General features: G+C 55.2%; 1 protein-coding gene across 10 annotated transcripts in view; it reads left to right on the forward strand.

Annotated features, from left to right (window-relative positions):
- MINK1 (misshapen like kinase 1) overlaps positions 1-18,204 on the forward strand; it is a 60,765-nt gene that overhangs the window by 2,941 nt on the left and 39,620 nt on the right. For all 10 annotated transcript variants that reach the window (XM_083706506.1, XM_083706508.1, XM_083706510.1 and 7 more), the window contains exon 2: positions 14,424-14,489. In XM_083706506.1, the coding sequence (XP_083562632.1) occupies positions 14,424-14,489 (66 nt within the window). The remainder of the gene's footprint in view (positions 1-14,423; positions 14,490-18,204) is intronic.

An 18,204-nucleotide genomic window follows, 5' to 3' on the forward strand; every position in this document is an offset into this window, starting at 1 on the left:
GGAAGTGGGAGAGGGGAATGAAGGAGTCTGTCTCCCCCACCCAGGGTGGCACTTCACCTGCCGCTCACCTGCCGCTTGTGATGTAGGATTCAGGAGAGAGGCCCTTCAAGCTGACAAGGGTGAACGCCACCCCCTCCAAAGGGGGTGGAGGCAGCATTTGGGGGGGGTGCTGTCCTCTCAGCCCCTCTTCTGCATTTTGTGTGTTGGGTGGGGGATAGAGAGGTTGGGGGATAGAGAGGCTTTTAAACAGAGGCTGTGTAGTCGTCTGTCAGGGATTCCTTAGCTGTGATCCCTGCGTTGCAGGGGGTTGGACTAGATGACCCTCCCGGGTCCTTTCCAACTCTGCAGTTCTGTGATTCTGTCCACCAGTGAGGCCACCATGTTAGAGAGGAGTGACAAGCCCGCCCCCTCACCAAACTTCTGGAAGGCTCAACAGAGAAGTCTTGGGTTGGCTGCCAAAATCAGGAAGACATTTCAGCCGTCTCTCTGTCCTCTCTCTCTCCTCCAACGTCCCTGCAGTGTGCAGTTTGGCTGCATTGCTTCCTGAAATGCAAACCTTGAGCTTCCCCCCCCCCCCCGCCAACCCAACAGGTGCAAGCTGACCTGACATGGTGTCTAGGCGCCCTGACAGTGAAGTCCTTCATGCAGTGCAGTGTTCAGCTGTGGAACTCACTCCCACAGCTTTCACTCCTTTATGGCTTGAAAAGAGAACTGGAGAAAAGGGCTATTTATTGATGGCTGTGAGCCGTGAGTGAGGCTCTGATCTGCTTCCACAGCTGTTTCTGAAAGCCAGTTGCTGGAAACCACAGGAGCAAAGAGATCTCTTGCCTTTGAATCCATCTGGTTGGCCCCTGTGAGAACAGGATGCATTTTGCCTGTTCCAGCTCTAAGAAGGGGTTGGACTACTTGGGTGCCCCTTCCTCGTGGGGCTGGGGGAAGAGATCTGAGCAGCCGCTCTGCTCCTCTCTCTCAGCCCTCCTCCTCTCGCATGAGATGAAGTGGCCCCGCTCCTGCCTTCTCTCCAGGGTGGGGCTGCTCTCTTTGCTCAAGGCGGATCTGCCCCAACCTGCTTTTCCTCTCCCGTGGCTAGGGTTGAATAAGCATTTTGCAAGCAGGCTGGCTGGGCTACAAGGGAGGGAGCCCAGACCGCTTCTCTTCACCCCCATCTTGGGGGTGCCCAGTGGATTCCTTTGCCATCCTAATGCCTTTGATGGAAAGGCCTCGCCCAGATGAAAAGGAGAAAAACCCCACCCCAAACACACAGCAGCCTAGTCCTAAACCCCCCACCCCTTCTGAGAGGTGAAGAAAATGAGGTTGGGGTGTGAGTCTTCCACATCACTGCAAAAATGCTGATCCTGGAGATTCTTGCTGACTCGGTCTCATAATGCTTGTAGGTCCATTTTACATATTTACTTACTGCATTTATACTTTTCTCCAAGGAAAAATATGGTCCTCCCCTTCCTCATTTAATCCCCACAGCAGCCCTGTGAGGTAGGCTGGGCTAAGAGGAAGCAATGATTGGCCCCAAAGGTCACAGCTGGCTGAGTTTGGGGGGGGGGTTGAACCAGGCTGTTCTCTCCTAGGTTCTCTCCCAACACTCTAACCCAGGCACCCCCAAACTCAGCCCTCTAGCTGTTTTGGGACTACGATTCCCATCATCCCTGACCACTGGTCCTGTTAGCTAGGGATGATGGGAGTTGTAGTCCCAAAACAGCTGGCGGGCCGAGTTTGGGGATCCCTGCTCTAACCTCTATGCCACGCTGGCTCTCATGATTTCTCCAACAGAGATGACCAAGTAAATACTGCAGATATTTTAATCCCACCCCCCCACCCCCCATCTCAGACAGACAAATTCATGAGTGATAAGACATTGGGGCACTTGGCTGCCCACTGTGGGGACACGGATGCTGGACTAGGTTTGAGGGTCTCTCCTCACAGCTGTCTTTGCTGAAAGGGCTTCATCTAGATGCCCCTTTGGGTCACTTCCAGCTCTGCAGTTCTTTGATTCTAAGAAAAGGGAAGCTCTTCCAGCTGCTGCTGCTGCTGCTGTCTGCACCTTAGGGTTTCCTCCCCGCTTGCCACTCTGCCTAGGAGCACCTTGACCAGGTCTGAAAAGTCCCGCAAAGTCCCTGGGAAGTCACTGGTTCCTCCTCCTCCTCCTGGCCCAGGTGCCCAGCCAGGGTTGCCTCCCACCTTCTCTTGCTGTCCTCCTGAGTTCATCCGTGCACTGTCTGGTGAAACCTCGGAAGGCAAAGGGACTGTGCAGGAATTGGATGGCACTGACAGGGTTTGGCATTGTGCTCTGGCTGTGAATCGCAGACTTGTGGGGTTGGAAGGGGCCCTGAGTGTCATCTAGTCCAACCTTGTGCAATGCAGGAATCTTTCACCGAAGAATCCTGGGCTGCGGCTGCAGCGTCCAGGCCGCAGGGGGCCAAGCTCAGCACCTGACACCTTAGGTCAGGCACCCCCAAACTCAGCCCGCCAGATGTTTTCAGGCTACAGTTCCCATCATCCCCGACCACTGGTCCTGTTAGCTAGGGATGATGGGAGTTGTAGTCCCAAAACACCTGCCTTAGGTGTTGCTGTGACATGTGTCAGAGGTGTCCCTGCCACCCTCTCTTGGAGGCAAGGACAAGCTGGGTTCAGCGAATCCACAAAGGAATCGCCCGCCCCCCCCTTTGTGCTTGGTGGGTGTTTTCTTTTTAGACCAGCGGCTGTGCTTTTTTCGGTGTCCTGGAAGCTGAGTTGGTGGGTTCCTGCGGCTTGATCTCTAGTGGGGGGAATTGGAGGCGGTGGTGTAACTATCCTCTTCCCCCCAGGGTCACGAGCTCCGCCACTGCGGTTCGCCTTCAAGCGTCCCCCCGGGGGCGTCTGTGCTGTGAATTAATAGGGAGTCCAAGTGCCTGTCTGGGGAAGGGCCTGGCTACCTCCTGCCGCGGAGACCGCTGTGGAAATGTCACGCCCTGGCTTGGTGGTGGCGAAGGAAGAGAGTGCTGCTGCAGCAGCAGCAACAGAGGTGGAGAAGCTTGCTTCCTTCAAGGGCTTTCTCTTTGCAGAGGGGATGCCCAGGAAGGCCGGAAGGGGTGTCCACCGTGCGGAGCAGGAGGCAAAGTCCTTCCTAGAGGCCCACAGTGGAGGAGGAGGGGAGGGCAAAGTCTATGACTCGGGGCGCTGAGCCAACAGCCCTGCAGGGAGGCCTCCCGCTGTGTGTTCCTCTGGACCACATGAAACTGGGAACAAGTTGCCTTTTGCCAGCATCCAGCCAACAGCTGTGCTTTGGAAAAGAGTAATAGAATCCTGGGGTCACCCAGTCCAACCCCCCGCAATTTCAGGAACCTCAACTAAAACATCTCTGACAGGTGACCTTCGTTTTCTGTACTGTCTGAAGCTAAGGGAGTTTCCGGCTAGCGGGCTGCAGAATCCACCGGTGGGAGTGTCGTGGGGAGTGGCCTGTCCTGCGGACTGCAGGGGTTGTGTCCTCCCAAGTCCAGAGAGGAACACAGGAAGCTGCCTTAAAACCGAGTCAGACCCTTTCTCTATCCAACTTAGCATTGCCTACACTGACTGGCAGCGGCAGCTGGCCAGGGTTTCCGGCAGAGAATCTTTCCCAGGCCTGCCTGGCCCTGCCTCTGGGGACTGATCCTGGGACATCCTGCACACAAAGCAGATGTTTAGAAAGCTTGTGCAGGTTTTAATCTGTTTTTATAATCATAAGAGTTGCAAGGGACCCTGAGGATCGTCTAGTCCAGCCCCCTGCAATTCAGGAAACTTTTGCCCATTGTGGGGCTCGGACTCGCCGGCCCAGAGATTCAGCTGCTGTATCACTGAGCTGTGGCTCTTCCCCCAAATACCTTTTCTCCTCCCCCTCCCAAGCCCAGTGTCAGGGTTAGATTTTCAGTTGCCAGTCCAGCCGATTGCGAGGCAGTGGCAAAATACTCATAACAGTTGAACTCATGGACTTCCTATGAAGCTGAGTGCTGGAGGATTCAGGATGGATGAAAGGAAGTCATTCTCCACGCGGTGCAGGGTTAAACTGTGGAACTCACTGCCACAAGAGGTCATGATGACTGCCATCTTGGATGGCTTCAGAAGAATTCATGCAGGAGGAGAGGGCTGTCGGATGGCTCTGTGCTACTTAATAATGATAATAATAATAATAATAATAATAATAATAATAATAATAATAATTTATTACTTATTCCCCACCCATCTGGCTGCGTTTCCCCAGCCACTCTGGGTGGCTCCCAATCGAGTGTTAAAAATAATACATTAAATATTAAAAACTCCCCTAAACAGGGCTGCCTTCAGATGGCTTCTGAATGCCAGTTGCTGGAAGCCACACGAGGGGACAGTGTTTTTGTGTCCATGTCCTGTCTGTGGATTCCGCACAGGCGCCTCTGTGGCGCAATGGGTCAGTGTATCTGGCTGTTAACCAGAAGGTTGGTGGTTTGAGCCCACCCCAAGGCAGGATTGCAGGGGGTTGGACTACATGACCCCCGGGATCTCTTCCCTCTCTACATAATTCTATGATCCTGTGGTTGGCCACTGTGAGAACAGGGTGCTGGACCAGACGGGCCCCTTTGGGCCTGCAGGCTCTCTCCTTACGCCAGAGAACCTGGGACTTTCCTGTCTGTTGACAGGAAATGGGGTGGAGGGCTGGGGAATTGCAGAGGCTTCTGGGGAGAAACCCTTCCCCCCCCCCCCCGTGTGGATCTGGATCGGATGTGGAGCAGGAGAGGGAGGGTGGGTTGGCGTCTTGTTGGCAAAGCTGTTGATCGTAGGCCTGGCTGCTCCAATTTCTCTCCTGCATGCGCTGCTGCCCCCCCCCACTCCACCCCCTGCCTTCTTATTCCTCTTCTCCCCACCCACCCTTTTCTCGCCACCTAGTCTCAGGGGGATGGACCCACACTGATGCCGGCAGGAACCCAGAAGGTGACACTCCCTGTGAAATAAGGGAGCCCGTGGGAAGCGTGCCATTTGCCAAAAGTGCAGTGTGGGGCTCGCGATGCGACCTGGATGCTCTCCTTGCGCATAGAGCCTGGCACTGAGGGTCAGGGGCAATACCTGCCAGGGCTTCTGTCGGGGTGGACAGGAGGTTGTGTCCTGGCAGAACAGGAGGGGCTATAGCTCAGTGGCAGAGCTCCTGCTTTGAATGCAGAAGGTCGCAGGTTCAGTCCCCGACGGCATCTGCAGGAAGGGCTGGGAGAGACCCAGCACAGCCGCTGTTGCCAGTCAGTGTAGGCAGCACTGACCTAGATGGACCAAGGGTCTGTCTGGTGGTGGCAGGTCCAAGAGGGGGCTTGTGGCAGAGCTGCCTGGGGGCCGCCACTCCTCCCTGCGATCAGAACAAGCTGAGCTGGAGGCAGGCAGGGAAGCAGCCAAAGCTGCATCTAATTCAGGAAGGCTGCCATGGAGACTGAGGAGGCAGCTGGGTGGGAGCCGCCTCTCTGCCTCTTCGGCGGAGTGGGAGGGGGGGACGACGACTCTTGGCGCAGTCTCTTGCTCAGCCTGCAGCTTCCCTCCAATGTGGCTGAGCCCGGGCAACAGGCCCCGTCGCTTAGTGCGGATGCTGGGCCCAAGCCAGGCTGGGTGTAAAGCTGTGGCTCCCTTGGGGATGGTCTCTTCTTCCTTGGAGGTCTTTGAGCAGAGGTCGGGGGGCCACCTGCCAGATTTTCTTCCTTCCTGCATTGCAGAGGGTCGGTCTAGGCAACCCCGGGGGTCCCTTCCAGCTCTGTGATTCTCTCACTCTGGGGCTGCCAGCGGCGGACAGCTTACCTTAAAGCATACTTTGCCAGCCTTCATCCCTGGCTGATCCCATGTGGCCCTGCTGGGTGGCGGCGGGTGGGAGTTGTGGCCCAGAGCTGCTGGAGGGTGCCAGCTGGGCCTTCAGGTGAGCTGCCTGTCTGTCCAGTTCTGAGAGGAGGCTTCCTATGATCCTCTCTGAGGTGGATGCAGAACACGGGCAGCGCCGGTGGCGTAGGAAAAGGAATACCTCTTCATGTAGTTCAACTGTAGAACTTGCTGCTGCAGGAGGCAGCGATGGCTGCCAGCATTCACGGCTTTAAAAGAGAACAAAATCATGGAGGAGCAGAGGGCTTTCAATGGCCCCTCGCCCTGATGAAGGCTGTGCAGTTGTTGGAAACCGGGAGAAGGAGGGAGAGTGGCTCTTGTCCTGCAATCCTTCTTGTGGGATTCCCAGTCGAGGCCTCTGGTTGGCCGCTGTAAGAACTGGATGTTGCATACTGGCCAAGATGAGCCTTTGGTACTCATCTGGTACGCAGGCTGAGACCCTACCTGCCTGTGGACTGCCTCGCCAGAATGGTGCATGCTCTGGTTATCTCCCGCTTGGACTACTGCCTTGCGCTCTACGTGGGGCTACCTTTGAAGGTGACTCAGAAACTACAACTAATCCAGAATGCCCCAGCTAGACTGGTGACTGGGGGCGGCCACCGAGACCAGTATGTTTCCGAGCACAATTCCGAGTGTTGGTGTTGACCTTGAAAGCCCTAAACAGCCTCGGTCCAGTAAACCTGAAGGAGCATCTCCATCCCCTTTATTCAGCCTGGACACTGAGGTCCAGCGCCGAGGGCCTTCTGGCAGTTCCCTCCCTTCAAGAAGTGAGGTTACAGGGAACCAGGCAGAGGGCCTTCTCGGTGGTGGCGCCCTCCCACCAGATTTCAAGGAAATAAAAAACTATCTGACTTTTAGAAGACATCTGAAGGCAGCCCTGTTCAGGGAAGCTTTTAATGTCTCATCATGTTTTTAATATTCTGGTGGGAGCCCCCCAAAGTGGCTGGGGAAACCCAGCCAGATGGGTGGGGTATAAATAATGAATTATTGTTATTATTGTTGTTGTTTGGCTAGATCCAGTTGGCTTGCCTTTCATTCTCAGTGCTAGGTGGGCTTCTGGGACTCTTTACACATGGAGATGAGAGACCAGAAATGCCACCCTCTCCCCCTCCAGCCTCCCTGCTGCTTGTCTTGCGCTGTGGGGCGGCACCCCCTCTCCCCACCAGAGCCAACATCGCCCAGCACCTCTGGGAGGGAATTGTGTTTGTGTGTGTGCCTTGCCCCTCCAAGAGCAGAGAGAAGCCACCACCCCCTGGCTCAGACCTGCTGCTTGTCAGCAGGAGCTGGTTCCTACGCCATCCCCACAAATCGGCTTAGGGGTCTTTGCCTAACCTGATTACAAACCGGCAACCAGCAGGTGATTTGTAATTAAAAGGCAGACGGGAAGCCTCTGAGCAGAGCACTAGGGCAGCGCTTCTCCTGCCCCCCTTCCCCCCCCGCACTTAACCCCCGGGCAGCAGGGCGAGGGAGACCCTGGCAGTGTGCAATGGGGGGAGAGCAGAAGAGAGGGAGGAGCTGGGCGTTGGAAGGGGGACAGGAGACCCTGAGCTGACGCAGAGGAAGGCCACTCCAAAATGTGCCCCTTGGCAAAATTGGAAGGGAGCAGCGCCAGGGTTCAAATCCCCACTCGGCTGCCATGGCGCTCACTGGGTGTGACCTTGTGAGCCAGTCTCTGCCCCTCTCGGTCTAGCCTACCTCACAGGGTTGTTACAGGGATTACTGGAGGAGGGCGGAGAACCGTGTAAGCTGACTTGAGCTCCATAGAGAACAAGGTGGCGTATAAATCCAACAAGTCAGCAGTACATATATAGAAGGAGCTCAGCAGCTGGATCAGTCCACCCAGTCCAGCATCCTGTTCCTTGCAGATGCCCCAATGGGAAGCCCACTGGTGGGTGTCCTGGGTGCAACAGCTGTGGTCTCCACGCACCCATGCTCCACTCTTGCTCTGGGGCTCAGAGGTGCTGCCTGACCCTCACCCTGGAGGTTGTGCACTGCTGGAGATCTGCCGGGGGAAATGCGCCCATTTTGCAGGAGCTGCCAATGTGCAGCACAAAGGGGGGTTGTTTGGTTGCCACCAGGTTCAGCCAGCCCCTCCCTTGGGTCGCTGCTTTTTGGGGTGCGCTGCTCTTCGTGAACAGTTGCTGTGTCACCTGCATGCTGGGGCTTTTTCGCTTGATTTCCCTCTGTGTCACAAGCAGGCTCCGTTCCGGTTTTCCAGGTGAGGGCGGCTGCTGATGCCGCAGGGAGCCCTCCTCCTCCTCCTGGCGCATGGCGTGGGCAGGGCCTGTGGAGAGAGCTGTGCCAGTGGGCGGCTGTTTCTGCTCGTCCATTTTCTCCCTTTCTTTCCCTTCCTGCCTCTCCCTGCCGCCTGACTCACAGCCGCCCCCCCAAAACTCCCTCCAAGGGCCAAGGAGCGTTGTGCAGCCTTCCCCCTCCCATTGTCTCGCCTCCCACGCCCCCCCTCCTCTGACCCCAAAGGGAGCAAGCGCCTCTGCTCCCCCCACACTTCCAACAGGTGTGCCCCACACAAACCACTCGCTTTCCTTTTCCTATGCAGATTGTGCCCCCTGACTAGGTGGCACCTCCCCTCCCCCCCCCGCCTCCTACAACCAAGAGACCCCGGAGTCCTGAGTTCCTGGGGAGAAATTGGCGGTGGTGGCAGGTGGCCGGAGAGATTTGCTGCTTCTGGCTTCGTTCCCAAGTCAAGCCTTGTGACGGACTTTGCTGGGAGGCCTGGAGTCCGAGGGAGGCTGAGAACCAGATCAGAAAAGGGTCTCTTTCTCCTGTGGGGGGTGGGGGGCCACGGCCAGGAGCCACGCGCTGGATTTGGCAGGCTGGGGAAGGAGGGAGGTGGGGGTGAGAGGCCCACCACCACCAAGAGAACCAGAAGGCGACTGGCTCCTTCCCCAGTGCGAGTCCTGTGTGCCACCTTGGAGCAAAGAATGCTGGGAAGGGGGTGTGGGCTGAAAGCCAGGACCCCCATAGAAACTCTGTGAAGAAAGGGGAGCCATGCCTAGCCTGGGGGGCGGAGATACCTGGGCTCCACACAGTGCCCAGTTAACTTGTGGAACTCGTTGGTTCTTCCTTTTTCCGGAAAGCTATTCGTTTCTTGAAAAGGGGCTGCCTTCTGCGCCTTCCAGCAACCCAGTTTCCTGGCCCTCCTTGTCGGAAACTGGGGCAGGGTAGAGGTAGACTTGCAGATTCGTAGCCTCGTCTCCCCGCCTCATGCACCGCGGGAACTCTTGGCACGCAGTGAAACAAAAGCAGCCCCTTTAACTGGGACACCTCTTCCCTCAGTTGGCAACTCGGTCAGGCAAGCCTCCAGGAGGGACTTGCCCTTGCCTTGGCAACCCACACACCCCAGCGGACAGGGATGTTTGTACCCTGGACTGGGCGTGGGCGTCGGGTGGGGAAATAGCACGGCTTGGTTCTTGAGCTGGTGGGAGGTGGACTCCTAAGACTCAAGCACCGCCCCTCTAGTCCAGCTTGCTGGCCCCTCTAGTCCAGCTTGCAGGATGGGAAACCCTCAAGCAGTTGCTGAGCGCAAGAGCAGCTCACCCCTGCGGCTGGAATTCAGAAGCACCCGTGGAAGCAGAGCAGAGCCATGTTGGCTGGCAGCTATCAATCACCCTCTCCCCCCCCTCCATGGATTTGTCCCATCCTCTTTTAGAGCCATCCAGGTGGCGGGCCATCCCTGCCTCCAGTGGCAGGCAGTTCCATAGCCTAACTTTGTGCTGTGCGAAGAAGGAGTTTCTTCTGTCTGTCTGAACTATTCCAGCACTCAGCAGCCTTGACTGAAGAGAGGAGAGGGCCATGGAAGGCTCCCAGCCACGCTGGCTCTGCCCAGAAACTGTCTGAGACATCAGTGCTTCTGAAGACCTGTTGCCTGAAACCACAGGAGGGCAGAGTTGCCCTTGTGCCCGAATCCTGCTCGTGGACTTCCCATAATGGGCATCTGGTTGGGCCCTGTGAGAACAGGGCAGAGCCATGGGCCTGATCCATATGTTCCTCCTGGCCTTTGGCTTGGAATCAATTTGATTGCCTCCCCCTCTTTCTTTTTTTCCTTTCTCCTTCTGTGTTGGAACTCCTATTTGGGGACTTCCCTGGCTTTTTTCTGGCCCACGTAGGACCAGTCTGGATAGTTGGCCTTGGTGAAGACTTGAAGTTTTCATCCCCAAAATAGTTTTTGATTGAGTTTCCACTGAAATGAGGTTGCATTTTAATGTTGAATTTTAATCTTGTTTTTTAAGCTGTATTTCAATCAATTGTTTTTATATTTGGTGTTAGCGGCCCTGAGCCGGTCTTGGCTGGGGAGGACGGGGTATAAATAAATTATTATTCTTATTCTTATTCTTATTCTTATTCTTATTCTTATTATTGGCAGTCCCTGAGTTGTAGTGTTAGATAAGATGCTACAATGGCAGCTGTATTTGGGAGGGGCGTTAAGCCCTCGCAGAGGTGCAGGGAGGTGTGTGCTAAACCCTCAGAGGGATCCGTACATGCCTTTGACCCACACCTGCCTGTGGGACGTCCGTCTGGTCGTGTCCTCCCCCTGCAGGGTTCTGCAGCTGCTGTTTTGGGCTTCTTTGTTCCAGTTCCCCTGTGGATGGAAGGAGAGGTTTTTTTCTACCTGGCCCAGATGCAGCAGGCACAGAACATTTCGCAACAGCCTGGTTCACCTTGTGTTGCCGCCGAAGACTTTGCGCTGGCAGCGGCACCCCCCTTCTCAAACCCTGCAGTTCTTACAATGCAGCACAGGACTGGGTTTATCTTTTCAACCGGGAACTGGAACCCTGTTTAACTCCTGCTGTTGTTGCCCTCTCACTTGCCCCAGCCAAGAAGGCCAGCAGCCAAACAGCCTTCCATGAGCTACTCATGAGGCGGGAAACGCTAGCCAGCTTTAAACACCCCCTGAAGATGCAGCTGTCTCAGCAAGAGTGTTCTGTTCTGTTATGTATCGATACTTGATCAATACTTGGCTGAACGTTTTGTTGATGGCTTCTGTTTTCAACCGATGTATTTCTTTGCAATTTTTGGTTTAAAATGCTGCGTAAAAACTATAGAACTCCCTCCTGCAAGAGACAGCAGCAATGGCCACCAACTTAGGTAAAGGTAAAGGGACCCCTGACCATTAGGTCCAGTCATGACCGACTCTGAGGTTGCGGCACTCATCTCACTTTATTGGCCGAGGGAGCCGGCGTACAGCTTCCGGGTCATGTGGCCAGCAGGACTAAGCCACTTCTGGTGAACCAGAGCAGCGCACGGAAATGCCGTTTACCTTCCCGCTGGAGTGGTACCTATTTATCTACTTGCACTTTGACTTGCTTTTGAACTGCTAGGTGGACAGGAGCAGGGACCGAGCAACGGGAGCTCAACCCGTTCCAGGGATTCGAACCGCCAACCTTCTGATCAGCAAGTCCCAGGCTCTGTGGTTTAACCCACAGCGCCACCCTGCTTATCCTGCACCTTTTGCGGTGTGCCAGGGGAGGGGAAGGGTCAGGGAAAGCACTCAATGTCCCGCTGAGAAAACGGAAAATCTGCTTTATAGGGTAGAGCAGCATCATACGCAGGGGTTCAGTCCCAACTCTGATACCCCTTTTTTAAAATACAATATACTCCCACAGACACTACCTTAAAGGTAAAGGGACCCCTGACCATGAGGTCCAGTCATGACCGACTCTGAGGTTGCAGTGCTCATCTCACTTTATTGGCCGAGGGAGCCGGCCTACAGCTTCCGGGTCATGTGGCCAGCAGGACTAAGCTGCTTCTGGCAAACCAGAGCAGCGCACGGAAATGCCGTTTACCTTCCCACCGGAGCAGTACCTATTTATCTACTTGCACTTTGACGTGCTTTCGAACTGCTAGGTTGGCAGGAGCAGGGACCGAGCAACGGGAGCTCAACCCGTTCCGGGGATTCGAACCGCCGACCTTCTGATCGGCAAGTCCTAGGCTCTGTGGTTTAACCCACAGCGCTTAAAAAGCGGATTAGGCAGATTCATGGAGGAGGAGGAGGGAGGTATGGAGGGCTGCTAGCCACAGTGGCTCTGCTCTGCCTCCACAGCTGGAGGCAGAAATGCTTCTGAACACCAGTTAGTGGGACCCACAGGATGGGAGAGTGTTGGTCTTGTGCTCGAATCTTCCTTGCAGGTTTCCTGCAGGCCACTGTTCTGCCCCTGTGAGGACAGGAAGCTGCACCTTTTCTCTTTTTTAAAAAAAAACCACCTTAACGCATTTCGTGCAAACCACTTAGGGATTTTGCCCATTAGGCGGTGGTGATTGTCTTCACCTTTGCAGTAATAGGCTTGTGAGGCAGGTCTCTCCACAAAGAGGAAACCAAGGCACCCTCTCCCTGGTGCCTGCACACAGAGCCTCAGACAGTTGTAATCCTACCCCGTCCTCCCCTCCATCTGCTTTCCAAGGAGGCGGCTGGCGCTGGGCCACAGGTGCTGCGGGGCTGCTGCACTCCTGAAACCGGAGGAGGAGAGCTGCAGTCAAGGTATCCCATTGCACCCAGCAGCAGCTGCTGGCTGGCCTGGCCCCTGTCCCACTCTGGGATCTCCTCTCCAAGCTGGCCTTTGGCCTCCTCTCGCTCAAGAAGCTCACGGCTCTCTCTCCTCGGCGGGTGTTCACTCGGGGTCTCCTGGCCAAGGGCTGCCTGGCCACCGTGAGCTAGCAAGGCCCTTGAGCCCCCGCCAAGCCTCACCTCAAAAGGGGCATTTGCAGAGTTGGAAAAGTCTCTGAAAAGAGCTACCAAAACGAAAGGGGTGCAGCGTTCAGGGCCCTTGAGCTTAGGGGGAAGGCAAGTAAGGGGCAGCAAGATAGAAGTGTATGAAATTGTGCGTGGCGTTTTTATTTTTATTTTGAATTAGATTCCTACACCATCAAAAGGTGTTAGGGCGATTCACAAGATAAAAGCATGAATACATAATTAAAGCAGAAACAGCAAAACAGTACCTCCCTTATCTCATAGCAGGGAGAAAGTGGATAGAGAAAGGCTTTTCTGGGGCAATCCAGACAGAGAGGCAGGGTACAAATAACAAAAGTGTTATTAAATTTATTTAAAACTATTTTCCTCCCTCTCTCATAATGCCAGAATTTGTGGGCACCCAAATGAAACTGAATAGTGGAGGTTTCGGGACAGATAAAAGGAAGTTCTCCTTCACACCGCGCAGGGTTAAACTGGGGAACTCACTTCCACTGGAAGAGGCAGCACCTGCCTCTGAATCCCAGTTTCTGGAAATGGCAGGCAGGGAGGGGAGTGGCTCTTGTGCTTCGCCTTAAGGGCATCTGCCTGGCCCCTGTGAGAACAGGATCCTGCACCAGACGGGCCAGGGGCCGGATCCTGCAGGCTCTTCTCATGTTCCTAAGCTCCTCCAGGGGGAGGGGGTCCTTCTTCCCCTCCCCTCACTGCAGTGAAGGTGCTGCTGTCTTCGGTTGAGGAGGAGGAATGGCGCCCCGTTCAGGTGCACCTTCCTCAAGGCGTCTCGGCTGAAGGTCTTTCTCAGATCTGGATCTGGCCCTCAGAGACGGAAGCGGCTCTTCCTTGCAGATCTCCCCCCCCCCCTCACACACACACACCCTAATGAGAAGCTATTAATACTGGCCTCCAGGGATGTGTCCCACTGTCGGAGCGTAGCCCAGATAGGGGAGGGCGGTCCTGCAAGGGTTGCAGAGGTGTGGCACTGGGCCCAGGCAGCCGCCTTCTTGGGGGCAGGGGGGGAGCCGTGGCAGGGCTGGATGTGCCCAATGGAGGGGGGCAGCGGCCTCTGAACCATTTCTCCAGGGGGACTTGCCTCCTTGTGCTGAGGTGAGGCACAAGTATCATAAGAACATCAGCATCATCATCTATTTATTTACTTAAATTCATATACCTAAGCGGCCTAGGACCCTCGTACCTACGGGACTGCTTCTCCTGGTACGTCCCTCGGAGGACCTTTCGGTCTTCAAACAAAAACATCTTGGAGGTCTCGGGCCACAGGGAGATTAGGCTGGCCTCAACCAGAGCCAGGGCCTTTTCGGCCGCAGCCCCGATCTGGTGGAACGCTCTGCCACAAGAGACTAGGGCCCTGCGGGACTTGACATCTTTCCGCAGGGCCTGCAAGACAGAGCTGTTCCACCAGGCCTTTGGCCAAGGCACAGTCTGACCCCTTCCTTTGGTAATCCCCACAGAACACTAGCCCAATGGTTGCCATTAATTTGACTTGAATTGATTTTAGAATGAATTGATTTTAGAATGCTGTGTTACTTTTATTGTTGTTAGCCGCTCTGAGCCCGGCTTCGGCTGGGGAGGGCGGGATATAAATAAAAAGTTATTATTATTATTATTATTATTATTATTATACTTCCCTATAGCCACAGGTCTCAGTGTGTTTCACAGGATAAAATCGCAATATAAAATCACAAAATACATGATCAAAACAAAAGCAACCCAATTAACAACACACACCCCCCAACACATTTTAAATGGGCATTGGGTGTCAGTCAACCAAAGGTTTGGTTGAACAGGAAAGTTTTTGCCTGGCGTCTGAATATATGCAATGAATCTTAACACCCCCACCCCTCTCCCTCCACAGGATCCTGCTGGAATATTTGAACTGGTGGAGGTGGTCGGCAATGGAACGTATGGACAGGTGTATAAGGTAAGCAGGGAGGGACCCTCCAACGTCTGCTTTTAAACCTCCAAGGAAAAAGAGTCCACAACCTTTTGTGGGAGTCTCTCCCACTGGCCCTCACTGTCAGAAAGTTCTTCCTGTTAGTCAGAATCTCCTTTCTTGTATATTGAAGCCTCTGGTTCGAGTCCTACCCTCTGGAGCAGGAGAAAAACAAGCTTCCTCCCTCTTCCATGGGGCAGCCCTTGAGATATTTGAAGATCGCTATCCTGTCTCCTCTCAGTCTCCTCCTTCCCAGGCTGAGCATACCCAACTCCCTCGACCGTTCCTCATAAGGCTTAGTTCCCAGAGCCTTCATCATCTTGGCTGCCCTCCTCTGCACACCCTCCAGCTTGTCAACATCCTTCTAGAATCGTGGTGCCCAGAACTGGACACAGGACCTTTCGGTGTGTGGTTCTGATCAAGGCAGAATAGAGCGGCACTATTCCTTCCCTTGATCTGAGCACCAGACTTCTGTGGACGCAGCCTAGAACAGCATTTGCCTTTTATGCCGCTGCATCACACCGCTGGCTCTTTTAAGCATCCTTACCTGCTCCAGGGGTGCTTGGGACTTGGCACCTTCAAATCGTCACATAGCCAAAGTGGGAAGGACTCCCAGGGGCCCTTTGGTTGACACCCACCCCTGTGGGGCAAGACCCTTTCTCCCCCCTCCCCTATAACAGCCCTGCAGCCAAGTTCCCAAGAGGGCAGGTGCAAAGAGGGAGCTTTGGGGATGGGGGCCCCAGGTCTGTTTCCTGCATTCAGGCTTAGTGAGAGTGCTTTTGAGCGTGTGCAGAGGGCTTTCCCCTCACTGCTGAGCTGGTCCTCGGGTGGGACTGGGAGGCTGTGTGTGCAGAGGTCCGTTTTCCAGGCTTGCAGAGCTTCTCTCCTGAGCAATGCAGGCTTGCTGTCCCTGCAGTCGCTGCATCCTTGTTCCTATGGGAACCAGCAGTCTGCACGTTTTCCCTCTGCAAGCTCCCCACCCCAATTTCTCGAATTCAGTCCATGTGTGTGTACACACACACACACACACACACACACAAATGAGCACCTGGAAGGACAAGAGTGGGAGAGCGAACTGCTTGTTTCCCTGGGCCCCCTCCCCTCCATCAGGGCAGGAAGGCCTTGTCAGAAGCAGAGACAAGGAAAGGGGGGGAGTCGGAGGCTGCCCCTCCCCTCTCCTTCCCCCCCCACCTTGCCATGCCTTTCCCTTTGAACACACCGCCTGACAGGTTGGGGAAGGGAGTCTGCCTGTGATCTTGGCAACGCTGATTTCTCCCTCTGGCTTCTCTTTCCCTTTGAGGGCAAACCTGTTTTCTAGGGTGGGTGGGTGTGTCTGTGCGAGGGGTGGGTGGGCTTCAGTCAGGCTGTCTGGAAGCAGAGAGGACAGGTGGTGCTTCTGGCAGACGTAGCCCCATCCCCACCTTCAAAGAGGTTTTGCACTGACACTCCGCCCCCCCCCCCCTCAAGATCCTCCAACTGGAGAACCCGGCCATTTGCTGGGCCAAAAGATCTCCATTCTCTCTCTTCCCACCCAGAGTTTTGAAACTGAGAAAGCCAGGCACTCCTGCGCAAACTAAGCCAGGACGCAGTTCTTATTCCCGACTTCTCTTGCAAAAACCTAAGCCCAGGCTGCTGTCCTCCTCCTGGGTCACCTGGCCCTTGGGCAGCAGCAGGTGAGGCATTACCAACTGACCTCCTTCTCTCCTGTCTCTCCACGCCCAGGAGAGGCTCAGAGGGTGTACCAGATCATTCTGTTCGCACAGCAGTGATTTTTATTTTATTTGGGGGGAGAGAGAAGAGAGGCTTTTCAGAGCCTCTCTGAAAGGAAGAGGGAGGCGGTTGCCAGGCAACGGCTGCCCACGCGTGAGGCTGCATGGCACCACAGACAATGCCAGCACATGGCTGAGGGCAAGCGGGGAAGTGGCGGTGGGGGGGAGGGAGGAGAGGGAGAGGCTTTGCAGAAACGCTTCGCAGCTCTCCCTGTCCTTCTCCCCAGCCCCCAATAGTGCTCAAATAGCCCCCACATGGCGATGGAGGAGACGCCAGGGGGACTGGATGGAGCCATGGAGGGTGCCAACACGTGTGGGGTGCGGAGGAGGCCTGTAGGGTGTGTTTGTGGATGTGGTGAAAGGTCCTAGCAGGGCAGTAAGCCACAAAAACTGGTGGGTTGGAGGGGGGAGGGCTGTATTTCTGCATTGCAGGGGGTTGGACTGGATAACCCTTGGCATCCCTTCCAAGTCTACAGTTCTGTGATTCTTCCCCTTCGCCCTCCCTCCAGTAAAGTATTAGCCCCCCAAGGTTTATGCACATTGCCCTTCAAATAGTGTGTGTGCATCATATCTTATGTGGGGTGTGGCTTACCTCCTCCCCCCATATTTTATTCAGCTTGGCACCCCTGTTTCCCCCACCCCACTGTCCCTTCTTGCTACTGGTGAAGATCTGGGTGCTTTGACAGGCCCTTCTGCTTTGTGGGTCTCTGACCTGCCCATTGGTGCTTGGGATGACAGGGGTCATTGCAGGCCCCTGCCCCATGACCTGCATCCCCTCCCTTCCTCCCTCTAGCCTGCTGTCTGTTGTCTTCAAGCTCGGTCTCTTTCCCTCCCCCCTCCTCTTACGCAACTTGGGGCAGTACTGCTCAGTTGGCAGAGCGTAAGGCTATAAGAGGAATTTGCTGGCTGAGGCCAGTGGCCCATTTGGCTCCCAGAGGCTGAACAGCAGTCTGTGGGGAACCTGCATGCAGGACCCAGGCATAAGACAACCTGGCGAGGCAGCAATAAAACGGCCGGCACATTTGCAAAGCTAAGCAGGGTCTGGTATGGTTTCAGATTGGATGGGAGACCATGCGTTGAGATTCCTGCTTTTCAGGGGGTTGGACTAGATGACCGGGGGTCCCTTGCAACTCTTACGATTCTCTGGACACCCAGAAACTGGAACTCGGAAGCGTTGCTGCCTCTGACTGCTTGGCATGCAGAGGGTCCCAGGTTCACTCCCCAACGGCGGAATCTCCTAGCAGGGCTGGGAGAGACCCCCCCCCGAGCCTGATGAGTTCAAGCTCATCTAGCCTCATCCCCCTGCAGTCAGCGGTCATGTCTTGCCCTCTGACCGGCAGTTTGTGTCTCCCCCTGACCCACAACCACTGGGCTTGCAGGGCGAAGCGTACAGTTCGAGACTCCTAGAACTGTGGAGTTGGAAGGGACCCCCAGGGGTCATCTAGTCCAACCCGCTGCCATGCAGGCGTCGCAGCTAAGGAATCCTTGACAGATGGCCCCCCTACCTTTGCTTAAAAGCCTCCACTGAAGCAGAGTCTGCCCCCTCCCGAGGGAGGCCATTGTGCCGTTGCAGTTCTTGCCTTCAGAAAGTTCCCCCTGATGTTCAGTCAGAATCACCTTTCTTGCCATTTGAATCCGTTGGTTCGGGTCCTCCCCTCCGGGGCAGCAGGAAACAAGCTTGCTCCCTCTTCCATGGGGCAGCCCTAGAGATATCTGAAGGTGGCCATGGTGTCTTTTCTCCGTCTCCTCTTTCCCACGCGAAGCATCCCCAACTCCCTCAACTGTTCCTCTTAAGGCTTGCCTTCCAGACCATGTCCTTCTCTTTGTGGAAGGACCTCTCTGCGTTGGGGCTGTTGAGGGGTCTGGTGTGTGTGTGTGTGTGTGTGTGTGTGTGTGTGTGTGTGCACGCACCTTGGGGCTTGATTTCAGCTCCC

The sequence above is a fragment of the Podarcis gaigeae genome, assembly GCF_964106915.1.
Source record: "Podarcis gaigeae genome assembly, chromosome: 13".
Classification (NCBI taxonomy): domain Eukaryota; kingdom Metazoa; phylum Chordata; class Lepidosauria; order Squamata; family Lacertidae; genus Podarcis; species Podarcis gaigeae.